The sequence below is a fragment of the Aythya marila genome (genome assembly GCF_965140915.1).
Source record: "Aythya marila genome assembly, chromosome: 3".
NCBI classification, from domain to species: Eukaryota; Metazoa; Chordata; class Aves; order Anseriformes; family Anatidae; genus Aythya; species Aythya marila.
The window spans coordinates 118,157,929-118,173,413 of NC_139044.1; the positions used below are offsets into that span (position 1 = coordinate 118,157,929).

The following is a 15,485-nucleotide window of genomic DNA, read 5'->3' on the forward strand; positions in this document are numbered from 1 at the left end:
TGGAGGTGGCTGAAGGAGCAGGGAATGGTTTGGGTCATCCCAAATCTTTGAAATGATGGACACAGGGTTCTTAAAACATTGGTTAGAGGTGGCTGGAGGAGTAGAGAATGGTTTGGCCATCCCAAACCTTTGGGATGATATACACAGGTCCTTAAAATGTGGTTGCAGGTGGCTGCAGGAGCAGGGAATGGTTTGGGCATCCCAAATCTTTGGGATGATAGACACAGGTCCTTAAAACATTGGTTGGAGGTGGCTGGAGGAGTAGAGAACAGTTTGGGCCATCCCATATCTTTGGGATGGCAGACACAGGGTCCTTAAAAACGTGGTTGGAGGTGACTGAAGGAGCAGGGAATGGTTTGGGCCATCCCAAATCTTTGGGATGATATACACAGGTATTTAAAACATTGGTTGGAGGTGGCTGAAGGAGCAGGGAATAGTTTGGCCATCCCAAATCTTTGGGATGACAGACACAGGGTCCTTAAAAACGTGGTTGGAGGTGGCTGCAGGAGCAGGGAATGGTTTGGGTCATCCCAAATCTTTGGGATGATGGACACAGGGTTCTTAAAAACGTCGTTGGAGGTGGCTGAAGGAGCAGGGAATGGTTTGGGCCATCCCAAATCTTTGGGATGACGGACACAGGGTCCTTAAAACCAGCGTCCTCCCTTCCCCGACAACTGGAGCAACTCTTGAACCTCCTGACAACGCGCACACCCTACAGCCGCCCCTGGGCGTGCTTCCACCGTGCCACCAAGCCTTTTCTCCACCACCAGATCCCCTTGGCAGAGCAAGTGGATCCCCGGGATGGCTGCGGATTGACAGCTCACCCTCGGCGCCGCGGGAGAGACAGATGGGAGTCGCGAGAGCGGAGCCGGAGGAGGAGCGGAGCCGGGGTGGGGAGCGCTGCGTTGTGAGCAGCATGGGAAGCGTCAGCTCGCCCAGCTCGGCTCTGACATCGTCTGCACGCTTTGGCAGCCGTCTCCTCGCCTGTGCAGTTAACATATTTGACGTGCCTGTGCAACTCGGAGCGTCGAGAGGGTTCAGCACTTGACACGAGCGGATTTTTTTGCCCTTAACTTCGCCTGGACTCGCGCACGGTGCCGGGGCGTCAAGATAACTGCACACGGGGACGATAGCGTGGGTCTGATTCTTTGCAGAATCAATTAAATCGGGTCGTTAAAAGCACGTCGCGATGTATTTGATGCCTGCAGGAGGGGAAGAAAGGCTACGCCAGGGCTGAGTTAAAGCCGGGGAGGGAGCTGCTCCTCTCTCATCCTCGCAGATGTGGCCGTGCAGAGTCGACACGGTTTTGGAATGAATTAACTTCTTCAGATTGAGATAGAAGGGATTTTTTTTTTGGCCTTTTCTTCCTCCCCCCGGTAAGATGGAGATGTTCTACCTGCTTGATCTCGGAGCTGACTGTAAAAAGTCTCAGCTCCTCGTGCCTGTTAGCTCCTGTCAGCATTCAGCGCTCATTAATTTTGCATTCACTCAGCACCGTATAATTTTTCCTGGCATTGTTCAGACAACCAGCCTTTTTTTTTTTTTTTTTTTAACTTAAGGCATCTCTACACCATTAATGTTTAACTCTAAAAGGTGTGAAGACGGAAAGAAATCTCCTTCTCCTTCTGCTTCGGTGGCGGCGCGCTTTGCTCTGCTCTTTTCGCCGTTAATCCAGGATTTTACCAAAAGCAGGAAAATTGACTTTTCCACGTAAACTTGGCCAAAAAAAGCGACGCTTGTAGGTCGGAGCAGGAACCAGTGTGGTGGTCTGTAAGCTGAATTCCTGGTGAATTAATGGTGGGTCTTGTGGGTCCGTCCGGAATCCTACAAGAGGGAACCCCCAAACCCTAAACCAGGTGCTGGAAAGGCTCGTGGGGCGTGTTGGGGCATCTCAGCTCAGAGGATGTCAACGAGCTTTTTAATCCACTCCAACGGGAGCTGCAAAAGCGTGTCTGGCTCTGCGTCGGGCTCCTCAAGGCAGTGTTAATGGGGATTAGCTCTGTAGGCTCGTTAAAAGCAAACGTGAACGTTGCCCGGCCTTGCTGAGGTCCTCACGTGGGGGGATGTTCCCAGCTTGCCACGAAGTTGAGGACGTGTAGGATGCCTGCAGCACCGAGAGGTGTTGTTTGGGGTCTGGAGCAAGAGCCAAATGGGTTAAAACAAGACTGATGCTTCGTGTGCCACACCATTTATTCCTCCTTGTTCCCAGTACAGCAGCTCTGGAGCGTGTCCGTCCAGCGCGGCCAGCTCTGGAGGTGCACGGGTTGGTTTTTTTGGGGCCAGGATTGGGGTTAGGTGATAAAATCAGAATTTCAGTTCTCGGTGTAAATAAAAGAAGAAGGGAGAGAGCAAAACCTGGATGTGGAGGAGAACTAGGGGATAACAATCCCCTAAAAATCCCAACCACCACCAAACTGAAGAGTCTGTGCGTGGAAACAGCAGCTCCTTCCAGCAGGTGGGTCAGTAGGGTCGCTGAAGCTCTTGCACATGGCCCAAATCCTTTACCACATCGTTCCCCACCACGTTGGTCCCCAAACCTGGACTCCGTGTGGCCGTGTGCCCACACCACGAGCTCCTGACCTCGGGTCTCCTCGGGTGGCCGGGCCACCACCGCCACCAGCAGCCAGCGATGCTCAGAGGCTTTCCCCAGCATCCGTCCCAAACCCCACAGAAAGCCCTAAACACGCTTTCTTCTCCGGGCACTGTTCAAAACCACCTAAAACTCCCTTTTTTTTACAGTCTGGATCCCCTCACATGCTGCTTTCCATTGTCTTTTTCTCCTCTTGTGGCTCTTTTACACCATGTATTTTCTGGAAGGTGCACGCAGCGCGCTCAGAAAACCTGCCAAGTGCTTTATTTTTATGGCAGCTTTTTTTTTTTTTTTTTTCCTTTTTTCCTGCCGGGTTTGCTGGCCTGATGAGTCCCGTAGTAGGCACTAATTAATGGCACAGCTTTCCGTCACGCTCCCGATCCGTGGGTGCACCGAGCCTGCTCCATCTGATTTTAATTAACTAAAAATCAAAGCTCCTCGTCGGGGAAATTGCAGATGCGGGTTCGCTCGCCTCGCTCCTCTTTTCACCCAGCAGCCGGAGCAGGTCTAGGGCTGGGAGCTGCCAGGGGTCAGGCAAGTCCTCGTGCCTGGGGAGGGCTCTTTGGGGTTTTTCCAGGCATCACATCAGCTCCCCTGCATCTTCCCATCCTTGTCCCGAGCTCCCAGGCTCGGCTGCGGGGACCCTGCCCCGTTTTCCTCAGTGCCCAAGCACCCCGACAGGCTCCAAGTCCTCTCTCCTTGGATGTTTGCTCTCCAAGCGATTCATTTTTCCGGAACAAACCCCAAAACCCCAAGAATTTTCAGTCGTCCGCCCTACGAAACGGAAAGAGGACGTTCCCGTGGAAATTTGGGGTTAAAAAAAAAAGAGCCCGTGGACGGGGCAGGGCGGCACTGGGCTGCGCTGGGTGCTCCGCGGGGGCTCCCTCGGGAGTGCGGGCGAGCTCCTCGCGCGTCACTGCGGGATGACACATGTGAAAAGCCTCCGTGCTGGGAACGGGGACGCTATTGTTCTGATTTTCTGGGTGCCTTTTGGTTTTTCAGAGCGCGACGCTGCTGAACAAAAACCCTTGCTTCGTAGGATCAGAGAATATCCCGAGCCGGAAGGGACCCACGAGGATCAGAAGAGCCACATTCAATATATTCTTTTTTTTTTTTTTTTCATATTCCTTTCCCTGAAACTACATATAGTCCTGGGGAGAGAAGGAAAAGAAAAGAGTTTCAGCTGAAAAATTGGAAGAGCAGAATCAGGTTCCTGTATTTTATTCTAAAAGGGCAGCTCTGGGAGGTGTCCCCAAAGCCACCTGCGGTCCTGCTGTCACTCTGGTGGCGTGTCCCCGCTCCTCCAGCCCCTTGGAGCACAATTGCTCTTCTCACCACCTGGTTTTGTCATGTTTTGGGTAAAATGGGGTGGGTTCATGCTTTTTGGAGACTGCCATCGTGCCCTCAAGTGCCATAGTGGCTCCTACCCTGCTTCTATGTAACACATCTTCTCCCTGTTTTTGGATGCTTTCTTGTGCCAGGCACGTGGCTGTGGGTACGGGGACCATGAAGGAGATGGGTTGTAGGATCCTGGGCATCCCGCGTCCCCAAAATCACGGCAGAGAAAGAATCAGACCTGCCAAAGGGACGGAAGCAGCAAAGAAAACTAAGGAGGATGGGTAAACAACAGAGCAGAGAGGGAAAAGAGGCAGAACCTCGTGGAGAAAGGTGAAAATAGCGGTGACCCTGCTGGGAGGAAGGGTGCCCTGCTCCGAGCATGGGTAAAGTCCCCAAAACTTCATTTTTTTGGCTTGCAGGGGATCCGCAGCTCCTCCGGGCTTCGCAGGCACCCGTAAGTCTCTGCGGCTGTCAGGAAATCAGGGCATCGTTTTAGGAGTGCGTTTCAAATGGCTCGTCTCCCTTTTGTGCTGAGAGAAGGAGCCGCTTTAATCACGTTGGAGGCAATTACGTTCGAATCAGGGCCGTCGGTGCGCCTGACTTTTATTGTGTGCGGGGGATTTACGAGGCCGGCGGATGCCAAAGCCCCCGGGGCTGAATCCCGACTGTCTCCAAGGGTGCTTCTGTTGCTCGTGCTGGTTTGTTTTCCTGTCGATCTGTCCATCCAGCACGAGTTTTGTAATTAAATTACAAGCTCTGGGGGCCGCAGGGACCGTGACTTTGGCCTTATCATCACGCCGGGACGCGTGGCCCCGCAGCGGATGCTCCCCGGCGCTGCTCCAACTCAAGCCATCGACCGGAGCATCAAGCGAGACGTATTAAAAAAGGGGAAAAAAAAGGAAAAACGAGAGCAACGGGTTAAGGAGCAGCACGGCGCTTCGTGGTAATGCATTCCTCACGGCTCTCCCGAGGTACGGCTGCTGCAGACGATGCTGAAGAGCTGCGTTTAAGCGTAAAGTGAAGTGCTGCGCCAGGACGCGCTGACACTTGGGCTGAAGGAGCTGTGCGTCGCCCCGGTGGAGGTGAGAGGGGGCTGCTGATGAGGTTTCTGCTCCGAAAACCCGGCCAGTGGTTGGGCTGCAGGCGAGGGAAAAGGCTCGCACGCGAGGGACGGCGACGGCTCCGCGCTCTGCCTGCTAATCCTCCCCGGTAATAGGCTCGGAGATGGCATCCGAAACCGGGTTGCTGAAGGAGGAGGAGGATCCCGCAGCCCAATTAAAGGATTAGGTCTGCAAGGCAGTACGGTGCCTCTAAGCACACGAATTTATAAAAGAGCAGGGCAAAAATAAAACACTTTTCTCACGCCGTTTGGTGTGAAGGCACGGGTTCTGCTCGGGGCGCTGCCTCCCCGATGCCGGGGGTGAAATCCTGCCCCGGTGCCACACGGAGCAGGATGCGGTGGCATCGCAGCCCCCAGCCGGGACAGAGACCAGGCTGGCTCCTCCTCAGCGATCCCATGCCATCCTAAACAGTTTATTTTAGGATTTCTTTGCTTTCAGGTGGCGCTAGGTGCTCGTCGCATCGCTCCTGGAGCCTGCTGTCATCGGGACCGTGCAAGCAGGGAGGACGCGGCGCTTCTCAGCTGATTTATTTGCTCGCAGCCTCCGGGGGAGAGCGAAAGCAGAGGCAGAGATCACCCGATAAATCATCGGGGGAAGCTCGTGGCATGGCTCGGTCTGAAAAGCAAACGCTTTTTGAAGCCTGCTCCCCTCAGAGCCCTTTTATGTGCAGAGCAAAGTCGGGGAGGAGCACGCACGGAGCGAGCCTGGAGAGGGGGAAAAGTCCTGGGAGGATGCGGGGGATGAAGTGTGTCAAGTGACACATCTGGAAGGCTCGCGAACGTGATTTGATGCTGAGTAATAAAACTTGCCACTCGTTAATAGGATTAGATCTCGGCGCAAATGAATCACAGCACGAATCTGCTGCTTGCAGTAAATATTACGGCGAATTAGACACTTCGCTGGTGACTCCGACGTGCTGCAAAACACTCAGTGCAATTTGGCTCTCACCGAGGGACTCGGGAACAGCGGTGAGCACAGAGGGCAGCGAGAGGCACGGGGAGCACCTACCCCAGCCACAGAAACCCCGCAGTTTGCATCTTCGGTGTGCCCGCTGCTGCTCTCCGGGTTTTATTCCCCAAAAAACATTCCCTGCTCTATGGGAACGGACAGAGGTAGGCTTTTCCTCCACCTGGAGGAAACTTCTTGTGTTTTCATCCATGGATACCCCCAGGGATGGGTTTGCTGAGGCTGGAGACAGAGGCATGAGCTCGTGGCAGAGCAAACGAAGCAGCCCCAAAGCTTCTTCAGCGCCGTGGGTCGTGCTCACAGGTGTTTTCACATCCCACTTGGCACCCGCCTCTCGCTGCTGGATGTGGGTCAGTTCTTACCCAAATTTTCGGGTTCATACCCGATGTTTCAGGTTGGTTCTTACCCGACTTTTCAGGTTCTTACCCAATGTTTCTGATGAGTTCTTACCTGATTTTTTAGGTTGGTTCTTATCCGACGTTTCATGTTCTTACCCAACGTTTTGGGTCGGTTCTTACCCAAATTTTTGGGTTCTCACCTCATGTTTCAGGTCGGTTCTTACCCAACTCTTCAGGTTCTTACCCCATGTTTCAGGACGGTTCTTACCCAACATTTTGGGTTCTTACCCCACGTTTTGGGTCAGTTTTTACCCAACTTTTTGGGCTGGTTCTTACCTGACATTTTGGGTTCTTACCAATGTTTCAGGTCAGTTCTTACCTGACTTTTCAGGTTCTTACCCGATGTTTCGGGTCAGTTCTTACCAGCCTTTTTGAGTTGCTTCTTACCCAACATTTCAGGTTCTTACCCAACATTTCAGATCAGTTCTTACCCAAATTTTTGGGTTCTTACCCAGCATTTCAGATCGATTCTTACCTGTGTGGTCAGCAGCCCTCAGTCCATGCCAGGTTTTTTTTTTTTGGCACATCCTGCCCCTTGGGAATCCCCCCGACCAGTGATTTATTAACTCGTTGTCCAAAAAGTTCCAGCTCAAACACCGTAGCCTGTGGTAAACTGGATATCCCGTTTCCTTTTCAAAATGTTGATGTTGGATTTCTCTTTCTCCAGTCTTGTGCTTGAGATGAATTTTTTTTTCTTCCTGCCAGTAGAGGATCGTGATCTAATTAGTGCCTTTATTTTACTAGGGTTAGAAATGACAAATCTTCCTCCAAGTTTTTCCCCTTCACAGGGCCGAGCGATGACATGGAAATGCTGAAGTCTTTTGGTGCACATCACGCATTGTCTGGGTGGCAGGAAATGTGAAGTCCAGCCGTCAATATTCTGTTTATTATCGGGAATATTGCAGTTAGTAAAATTATGATTCCTTTGGCTGAAACGTCCCTTTTCCCTTTGCTACAGAGAAAGCAGCCGATGATGAAGTCCAGAAGTCCGACATCTCCTCCAGCAGCCAGGGAGTGATTGAGAAGGAGTCGCTGGGACCTCTTCTGCTGGAGGTAGGTGCTGAAACCATGCTGCCCACGCTGCCAGCCTGCTGCTGAGCAAAGCAGAGCACCCACGAGGTAAAATTCAGAAGGGGAAGGCAGCGTGGGTGCAGCAGGGATGCCCCAGCCGTGTCCCTCTTCTGAACTGCAGAAAATCTCATTTCAGCCCTCGGCTTCAGCAAATTGTTCAGAAAGGGAGTCGGAACCAAGCTTGGCAGAGCACATTCGAAGAGTTGAAGTGTGTGTATGAGTCTCTTGGGGTAAAGTTGGAGCTGTTCTGGGTAGCTTCTTAATATCAGTGTTAAAACCCTGAGTTTTCTTTAAGCGTGGATGAAATTGAGCTCATTTAGAAATTAGGAATATGGGTCATGTGGATAGATGGCTTTTGCCAGGTTTGCGTCCTGCTGTTGTCTGAAAAGCAGGAAGAATTTGCTCCAATTCTGTTGGTTTTAGAAGATGGGGAAGAGCCTGCTCACAGCAGGAAGCCCCCAGTGGGACCTGCGTTACGTGGACGTGCAGAGAAGGAGGATTTATTACTCCTCTGACAGGTGGGCATGCTCGAGCTGAGGGTATGACGTGGATATGATGTTAATCATCGATCCCAGAGACAAATTTGGAGTCCTAAAGCATTCAGCTGGTCGTTTCCCAGGGGGTACCTGGGGTGGGACTCGCTGGGAATGGCCAGGCGTGGCAGGAGCTTCCTGCAGCCACCTCGCTTCACTGCAGACGGCTTCTAAAATTGCAAATCCGCAGACCAAAAGGAAACAACGTCACCATCTGATTCATTTAGTGACTCCAGGAGTGTAATTCCTGACGTGGCACAGCCCGTTTTCTGTGAGTTCTGCTGGAAGAAAGTTCTGCTTGGAGAAAGCAAGCCAGGCTGGGAGTCAGGATACCTGCATCCACTGGCGGTGAGCACGTTATCAAACCAATCTGGATCCCGAATGAGGCACCAGGAGGGAGGCATCCCCCACATTTTTGGCCTCCAGGAGCTGAAAATCGGAGCTGTGTGTAGCATCCCTGCCCCAGGGATGCTCTGGACCAGCGTGGCAGCCAAAGTGGCACGTTTGGGCTGTTCTGGCTGGCTGAGTGGTGATGAAGGTTGGGATTTGCCTGCAGTGCAAGGGGAGATTTGGAAGAGCTTTCCCAGACCTGCTTGATCTCTGCCTGTGCCACGCTGCTCTTCTCTGAACCCCGGAGTGGAGCTGTCCAAATGAATAAAACTGCAGGAGGTGACAGTGCAGTGGAGGAGTTAGCAGCTTGCTGCTCGGCTGGCACACCTCTCCTCCTTCATCCACCCCTTGAATCCTGCGATGTTTTCCAGCCTCCCCAAATTCCTGTTGGGGTTCTGATAAGGGTAAGGTGTCTGCTTCGGCACTCCTGCAAACCAAAAGCACCCAAGCCATCGCAGGGATCACCTTGGTGTCACCCTGGAGGCGAGAAAGCTTCGCTTTTCCAGGTCTTGGTGCAATTGCCTGGACGGTTCGTGGCTCGTGGTGGTTGATGGCAAGCTTCATTTGCTGATGCTGGGATGCAGGATGGGCAGGAGAGCAGGACAGGTCGTATCCTGAGACTGCATCCAGCGGGGCAGTGCCAGAGCAAACACAAAATCTGGAGAAAGAAGCAGTAAATCCCCGTATTTCCTAGTGCAGCCTTGGGAATCTGCCTTTACCTACCACGATTTTAACTGAGGAGTGCAGGGACCTGGAGGAGGTGGCAGCACCCAGGAGCGAAGCAACACCTCAGTGTCATAAAAAGTGCTGCAAACCCGGGGAAATTAATTAAATCACCTCGTTCATCACCAAGAATTACCCGGCGTGCATTGTTTGGTTGTAAACGCCCGCTGGGACCGCAGTTATTACCCGCAGGGGCGAGGAGTGATTTCCTTCTTGGCCTCCCGTGGCAGCAGGAGAAGCGGTGCTGGAGGTGGAGGCTGCATTTCCCTGCAAAGCCACCCTCTGCCTCCGAGCCTGGGGGAAACGTGCTGCTATCCCACATCAAATCCCCGGGGTTTTCCCTTTCCAGAGCCTGCGTCGCCAGCATTTGGCTGCAAGCTTGGCTCAGGAGGGGCTGGGATGGGTGCTGGGGTGGAGGCACGTGGCAGCAGCCGGTTTTCTGGTCTCGTGGACGCGGGCAGCACGTGCCCACGAAGCATTTCGAGTCGGGAAGCTCTTGCCCCATGTCAGAGGACTGGGTGTTATCGATGGGGGCCCTGCCTGCCAGCCCCGCAGGTGATTTTGCAGCTTCGGGAGCCTGCTCGCCCCAGGAATTTGCTTGCTGTCCGGACTGACCACAAGCAGCAATTTGTGGTTTCGCCAGTCCCCGAGCAGCAACTCAGCCTCTGCTGCTGAAAAAAAAAATCCCCCAAAATGACTTCCAGCTTCGGGATGCCCTTGGCTGAGGCGGGGTTTTAAATCCCTTGGGGTGAAAGCGCTGCCAGCTTCGGGGCTGGGGCTCAGAGCTGCTGGATGGGGCCAGCACGCCCAAGTGGCCACCCCGGGCGTGATGCTGGGGACAAATCCAGCAGCACGCTTGGACCTGGGGGACGTGGAGCACAATGGTGACATCGCTGCCACCTCCAAACCCTCTGGGACCCCACGGGATGGCACCTCGGAGCCCCTGCCACCAGGGTGACCCCCCCAAACCGGTGGCTGCTGGGGAGAGGGGTCCGTGGGGCTTTGCCATCCAGCCTGGGTCTTTTTTTGGGCACCCGAAGTGCAAAGGCTGGTTGTCTTGGCAACAGGCAACAGCTGGGAATAAGGAAAATTGCAGCCGATCTGCCAGAACCATTTTGACAAAAGATTTCTTTATTCTTTATGTCTTTTTTTTTTTTTTTCCTTTCCCTGAAATACTTCCAGTTCCTTGCACTTGCTGTCTCTGCACAGCAAAACCTGCGTTTCGGAAGGTGCCCGGGGTGCAGCCCAGCAGCTCTCCAGCAGAGCAGCTCCCTCCTGGGCAGGCAGGATGCTGGGAGGGTTTTTTTTGGGGATGGTGAGGATTTGGGGACATCATATGTGACAAGTTTCCCGTGTCCCCGGGCACCTCCTGCCCTGGGATGTGGCCAGGTCCGGCTGCAGGATCAGAGCTCGCCGGTGACGGTAGGGGTGGTAGAAATTAAACTCCAGGAGGGTGAAAATCAAATCCTGCCCATGTGAATTCATCGTTTCAGCCGATTTCACGTGCCTTAAAAAGTGCAAATCAGCGCTCAGCCTTCTCGAGGGCTCCTCGCAGAAGCACCGGGCTCTGCAGCTCCGAGCTCATTGCGGAGCACCAGAAAGCAGGGAGCTAAAAACCTTCAGCGTGTCCTCATTACAGGCAGCAAAAGAGCTCCCGTGCTGCGTGGCTGGGGCTGGCTCACGCTCGTCCTCATCCGCTCGATGGCAGGAGTTTGCCACTTGCATCCTAAATGCACGAAAAAAAAAATATTAAAAAAAGAAGTTATTCTGCAAGAGGCGAGGGCTCTGCACTTCTTGGGCTGCAATTAAATACATCGGGCATATGCTTAACTTCAACGTCTTGCCAAATCAGAGTCTTCCGGACAGCTCTGGCCCTCGGAAAAGGTTTGTTTATGGGCTGCTGGCACACGACGTGGAAGCGGAGACGTCCTCGGCGCAGCCTGCAGACCTCATGTTTAAGCAAACGTGCTGTTATTTGAGCTCGGGTGCAGGACCCGCAGTGGTTCTGAACTCGCTCCTTCCCGTTAGTGCGTTAGTTGGTGTAAAACAATCGCTGACTGGGGAAAAGAGGGAAAAAGCAGTGAACAAAAGTGTTCTCAGAGTGCCTCCACGGCACAGGACCTTGCTGTCCAGTCCCTGTCTCACTGCAGGCACCCGCTGACCACCTTTTCTCCCCTTGCAGGCGTTGGACGGCTTCTTCTTCGTCGTGAACCGCGAGGGGAGGATCGTCTTCGTCTCCGAGAACGTCACCAGCTACCTGGGCTACAACCAGGAGGAGCTCATGAACACCAGCGTCTACAGCATCCTGCACGTGGGGGATCACGCCGAGTTTGTCAAGAACCTGTTGCCCAAGTCCCTAGGTAAGAAAAGCCTTTGAGCTGGGTTTTTCCTCCCTTCTTCCACAGGAGGTTTGCTCCGTTTTCGGCTTCCAGTTCTGCAGTGTTAGGTCATGGTTTGACCTGGGAGGTGCTGAGCTCGGGCTGTTTCTCAAATTATTATCGCTGGTGCTCGGAGAATGCTGCTGAAAATGCTCCTGTGCCTCCAGTGGAGCTGGCCTGGTGGTGACCAGCACTGGTAAATTGTTTTTTTGGGCACTGAAATTGAGATATGCCCTACCCAGGTCGTGAACCATAAACCTTTACCTGCCGAAATACATCCCTAATATCCTATTTATGAACAAACAGCAGTCCTGGTGGATGGCAGTCTGAAAGTAACCTTCTCTTGGACTTTTTCTGCTAACAAAACCCGTGTGTTTGGTGCTGCAGCTCGGCGGTGAGCCTCCACAGAGCCAAAATGAGGGGCTCGCTTCTCCCAGTTCCTTTAGGGTTTTCTCCTAAATGGAGGGGCTTTGTTCCTGGCTGCTTTCAGAGCCCCTAAGTGGCTGCCCTTTGGGAAGGCTTTGCTGGATCTACGTGGTGCAAAAGCCTCAGTTTCACTGCTTTCTGTCTTTCACACCGGGACACCGACAGCTGGAAGTGTCACTCCACGAAGGCACACGCACGGCGTTAGAGGCAATTGAAGGAGAAGCTTTTACTCCTTGGCTTCATGCAGGCATTTCCTCGGGCTCTCAGAGGATGCTCTCGTGCAGAAGAAGGAGCTGCAGAGGCTGCGTGCGCTCAGACGGGTGGCAATGCAGTTCTGCAAGCAGTGCTGAGCTGAAAGCTTCAAGAAACAGCCTGAGCTCAAAGCAGTCCGAGCAGGGATTCAGGGCTGGAGCTGCCCAACAAAATGCAGGAGATGTTTTGCCCACGGAGAGGGGCTTTTCTCTGCCATCCTCCTCCCCACAGCCGAAAGCTCTGCACCCAACATGAGAAGGATAACGCAGGGGAGGCACGCTGAGCTGTGATACCTCACCCAGCGACACCTCTGGGGAAATAACCGTGATGATCAAAATGAAGACGAGCCTTTTCCAAACAGCTCGACTTAAAAATAGGGCTTTTTTTTTTTTTTTTTTGAAATCCACAGTTGTCTTCCTTCGGGGTAAATGCAGTGATGGTTTTAACCACCTGTACCTACGGCCACGCGTCAGTTTGAGCCCGTGGAGCTTCAGGCTTTGTCTCTTCCCTGCGGTTACCCAGCTGAAGGCTGGGAACAGCTGCGTGTTTTCTTCCACTCGGATGTTACAAGCCCCTTGGCTCTTCTGGCAGATCAGGTTGGACGAGAGCTTCATTATCTGCTGGTGGCAGAATCGCTTCGATGGAATATGGATATTGGCGGAGATGTTGGAGGGGGGTTAGCAGGGCGAGCCTTCCAACAGGTGTCTGCAAGTTTATGGGGAAAAAAACAGGTTATGGGAAAAAATCAAAGCCAATTCAGCAGCTTTACCAAAAAACAGAGGTTTAAATTCCAGGTTTTTGTCATTCTGAAACAGCCAGCTAAAGTTAGCAGGATGTTAGAATGGGCGCAAGAGCCCATTTCAGCTCCAAAAGTGACTTTTTCCAGCCGAATTATCCTCCAAACGCGCTGCTTGATGACAGAAACGTTGACCTGACTGTAACTGCGTGGTCAGGAAACCTGGGATGTGCCACGGTGGTTAAAGCACTTCCGAGGAAAGCCAGGGGAAGTTTTAATTGCTGCGTGCTGCGCCGCCGTGAAATCGCGGTGAGGCTCCTCGTGGGCTGGAGGCGGCAGCAGCCGCTTGGACCAGCACCAGAAGGTCTCGTTGTGGTGAGAGCAGTGGGTGACTCGCCTTTCCTTCAGCCCCAGAAATGAGAAGGAGGAGGAAATCCATCTCTGTGGGGATGCCCAGCTGGAAGCTGGCTTGCTGCAGACGTCCCAGGAGCTTCATTTCAGGAGGATTTCCAGCACAACGGCAGAAGTCAGGAGTCCTCCCAGGCTCTGGAAGTGTCTCAGCCACCCGGTGCCTCAGTTTCCCTGTGTATGGGATGGAGATGACAATGTCTATCAGCTGTGTGCAGAGAAATTCATTCATATCAGTGTGATGGCTCTCAGGATGATGATGTGACCTCAGTCTGGGTTCTAGGTGCTCTTACTGCCTGTCCAGGATCATAAACTTGTTCCTTGGGTCTTTGGCAGGCTCACCAGCCATCCCATAACTGGGTATCCCAGGCTGTGGCGCTGCTTCCCCTCCAGGCTGAATTCAGCAGAGCTTTTCCCTTCTCACCTGGAGATTTCCTCTGCAGAAAGCGGCAGCTGGCAGAAAATCCGGCCGTGGTCCCACCGACATTGCTCTCTGCTTCTTCTGCTTCCCGGTGGGGATGGGGACCACGGCTGCCGTGCCAAGGTTTGTTGGGAAGAGAGACAACGTGCAGCTGTGCCTCAGGATCGTGATGCTTTCATATCCCCCAGGAATCTGGGGCAATGTGGGCACAGCCTGGGCTGGTGCAAACACTTCTCCGCGGTCAGGATCAGAGCTCTGATCCATGGCGCCTCGTCCTTGCAATATTTGTGCAGAGATGTGACGTGTAACCCCCCTTCTTCTCCTCCTTTCTCCCTCTCTGCCCCAGTAAACGGAGTTCCTTGGCCTCAAGAAGCGACGCGGCGCAACAGCCACACCTTCAGCTGCAGGATGCTGATCCGGCCGCCCGACGAGCCGGGCGCGGAGAACCAGGAGGCTCGCCAGCGCTACGAGGTGATGCAGTGCTTCACCGTGTCCCAGCCCAAGTCCTTCAAGGAGGAAGGAGAAGGTAGGGCACAGCATCCTGTACTTCCAGCCCTGGGAAGGAGGCAGGGACGAGCTGCCCCTTCAGAAATTTACTCGCTCCCCAAAAAATGGGTGGGCTGATTTTGGAAGGGGCTTTGCTGAGGGATGCAGGGTGTGTGTGTGGACACTGCGGGTGCCAGCGATGCTCTGGGGGCTGCTTCCAGCTCCCTTTCCGTCTCAGCGGGTGCTGTCCAGCCAACAAAGCTTCCCTGGCTCTCCAGAAGCAGCCTCTGGTCTTGCTCAAGGAAGGAGAAATGTCATTTCATTACTAAACAAAACTCTCCGGCTGCACAACCCTCACCTGCTGAGCTTTTTCTCAGCTGGCTGAAAAGGGGGAGGTTTTGGGGTGAGCCCGAGGTGTCCTCGCTCCCTAACTCATAGCAAGCGGGGTGGGTGCCCCAAAAACACCCTCCAGAGCATTCCCAGCCCCGGGAGCTGCCGAGCACCGTGCTGCCGGCCTGCTTTCAGCCAAATTTCAGGTTTCAGATCCCCGCAGGGACTTGGGCCAGGCAGGGTCACCCCAGCAGCAGCAGCAGCAGGGCTGCTTCCTTCCTTCCTTCCACTGCTGGGGCGCGGAGCTTGAGAGCAGAGGAGCTTCCCTGCAGATGCCATAACTCTCCTTTCTGTGTACCAGCTATTATTTTCCAGCACATTAGCTGAATTAATCCACTGCGGTTTACACAGGAGATCATGACTGGAAGGAATAAATTATGGTATTTTATGACCAAATACTTTGCCTGAAGCCGACAGTTGCTGGCTTTTAGCGCTGCCTTTTATTGTACGATCCTGCCAGATCCAAAAAGCCTTTACAATTAATTTCTCCGAACACTGGGAACCTCTCTCCTCCAGCAAACTTTACAGAGTTTCGAGACAGCCTCCGTGCTTTGAAGGGCTGGAGGACTGCTCGGGGTGAACGCTTCCCGGGCAGGACGTGGCAGTCGAGCACCGCAGAGCTGTTTTAATTAAAATTCGGAGTTGCAGGCGGTGGCTGTGAGGTCTGACTTTCACGTTCCTCGTCCCTTCTCCTTCTTCTGCTTTGGCAGATTTCCAGTCATGCCTGATCTGCATCGCGAGGAGATTACCCCGGCCGGCAGCCGTCGCCCCTTCCGAATCCTTCGTGACCAAGCAAGACACCACAGGTAATGCCCGAGCTGGGGCTGTTGGAGCTCCTCCTGCCTGGCAGCGTCCTTC

General features: G+C 53.5%; 1 protein-coding gene across 5 annotated transcripts in view; it reads left to right on the forward strand.

Annotated features, from left to right (window-relative positions):
- The window catches only part of NCOA1 (nuclear receptor coactivator 1), a 150,403-nt gene that overhangs the window by 109,899 nt on the left and 25,019 nt on the right, over nucleotides 1–15,485 (forward strand). For all 5 annotated transcript variants that reach the window (XM_082756848.1, XM_082756850.1, XM_082756851.1 and 2 more), the window contains exons 5-8: nucleotides 7,372–7,466; nucleotides 11,313–11,490; nucleotides 14,098–14,277; nucleotides 15,338–15,433. In XM_082756848.1, the coding sequence (XP_082612974.1) occupies nucleotides 7,372–7,466; nucleotides 11,313–11,490; nucleotides 14,098–14,277; nucleotides 15,338–15,433 (549 nt within the window). The remainder of the gene's footprint in view (nucleotides 1–7,371; nucleotides 7,467–11,312; nucleotides 11,491–14,097; nucleotides 14,278–15,337; nucleotides 15,434–15,485) is intronic.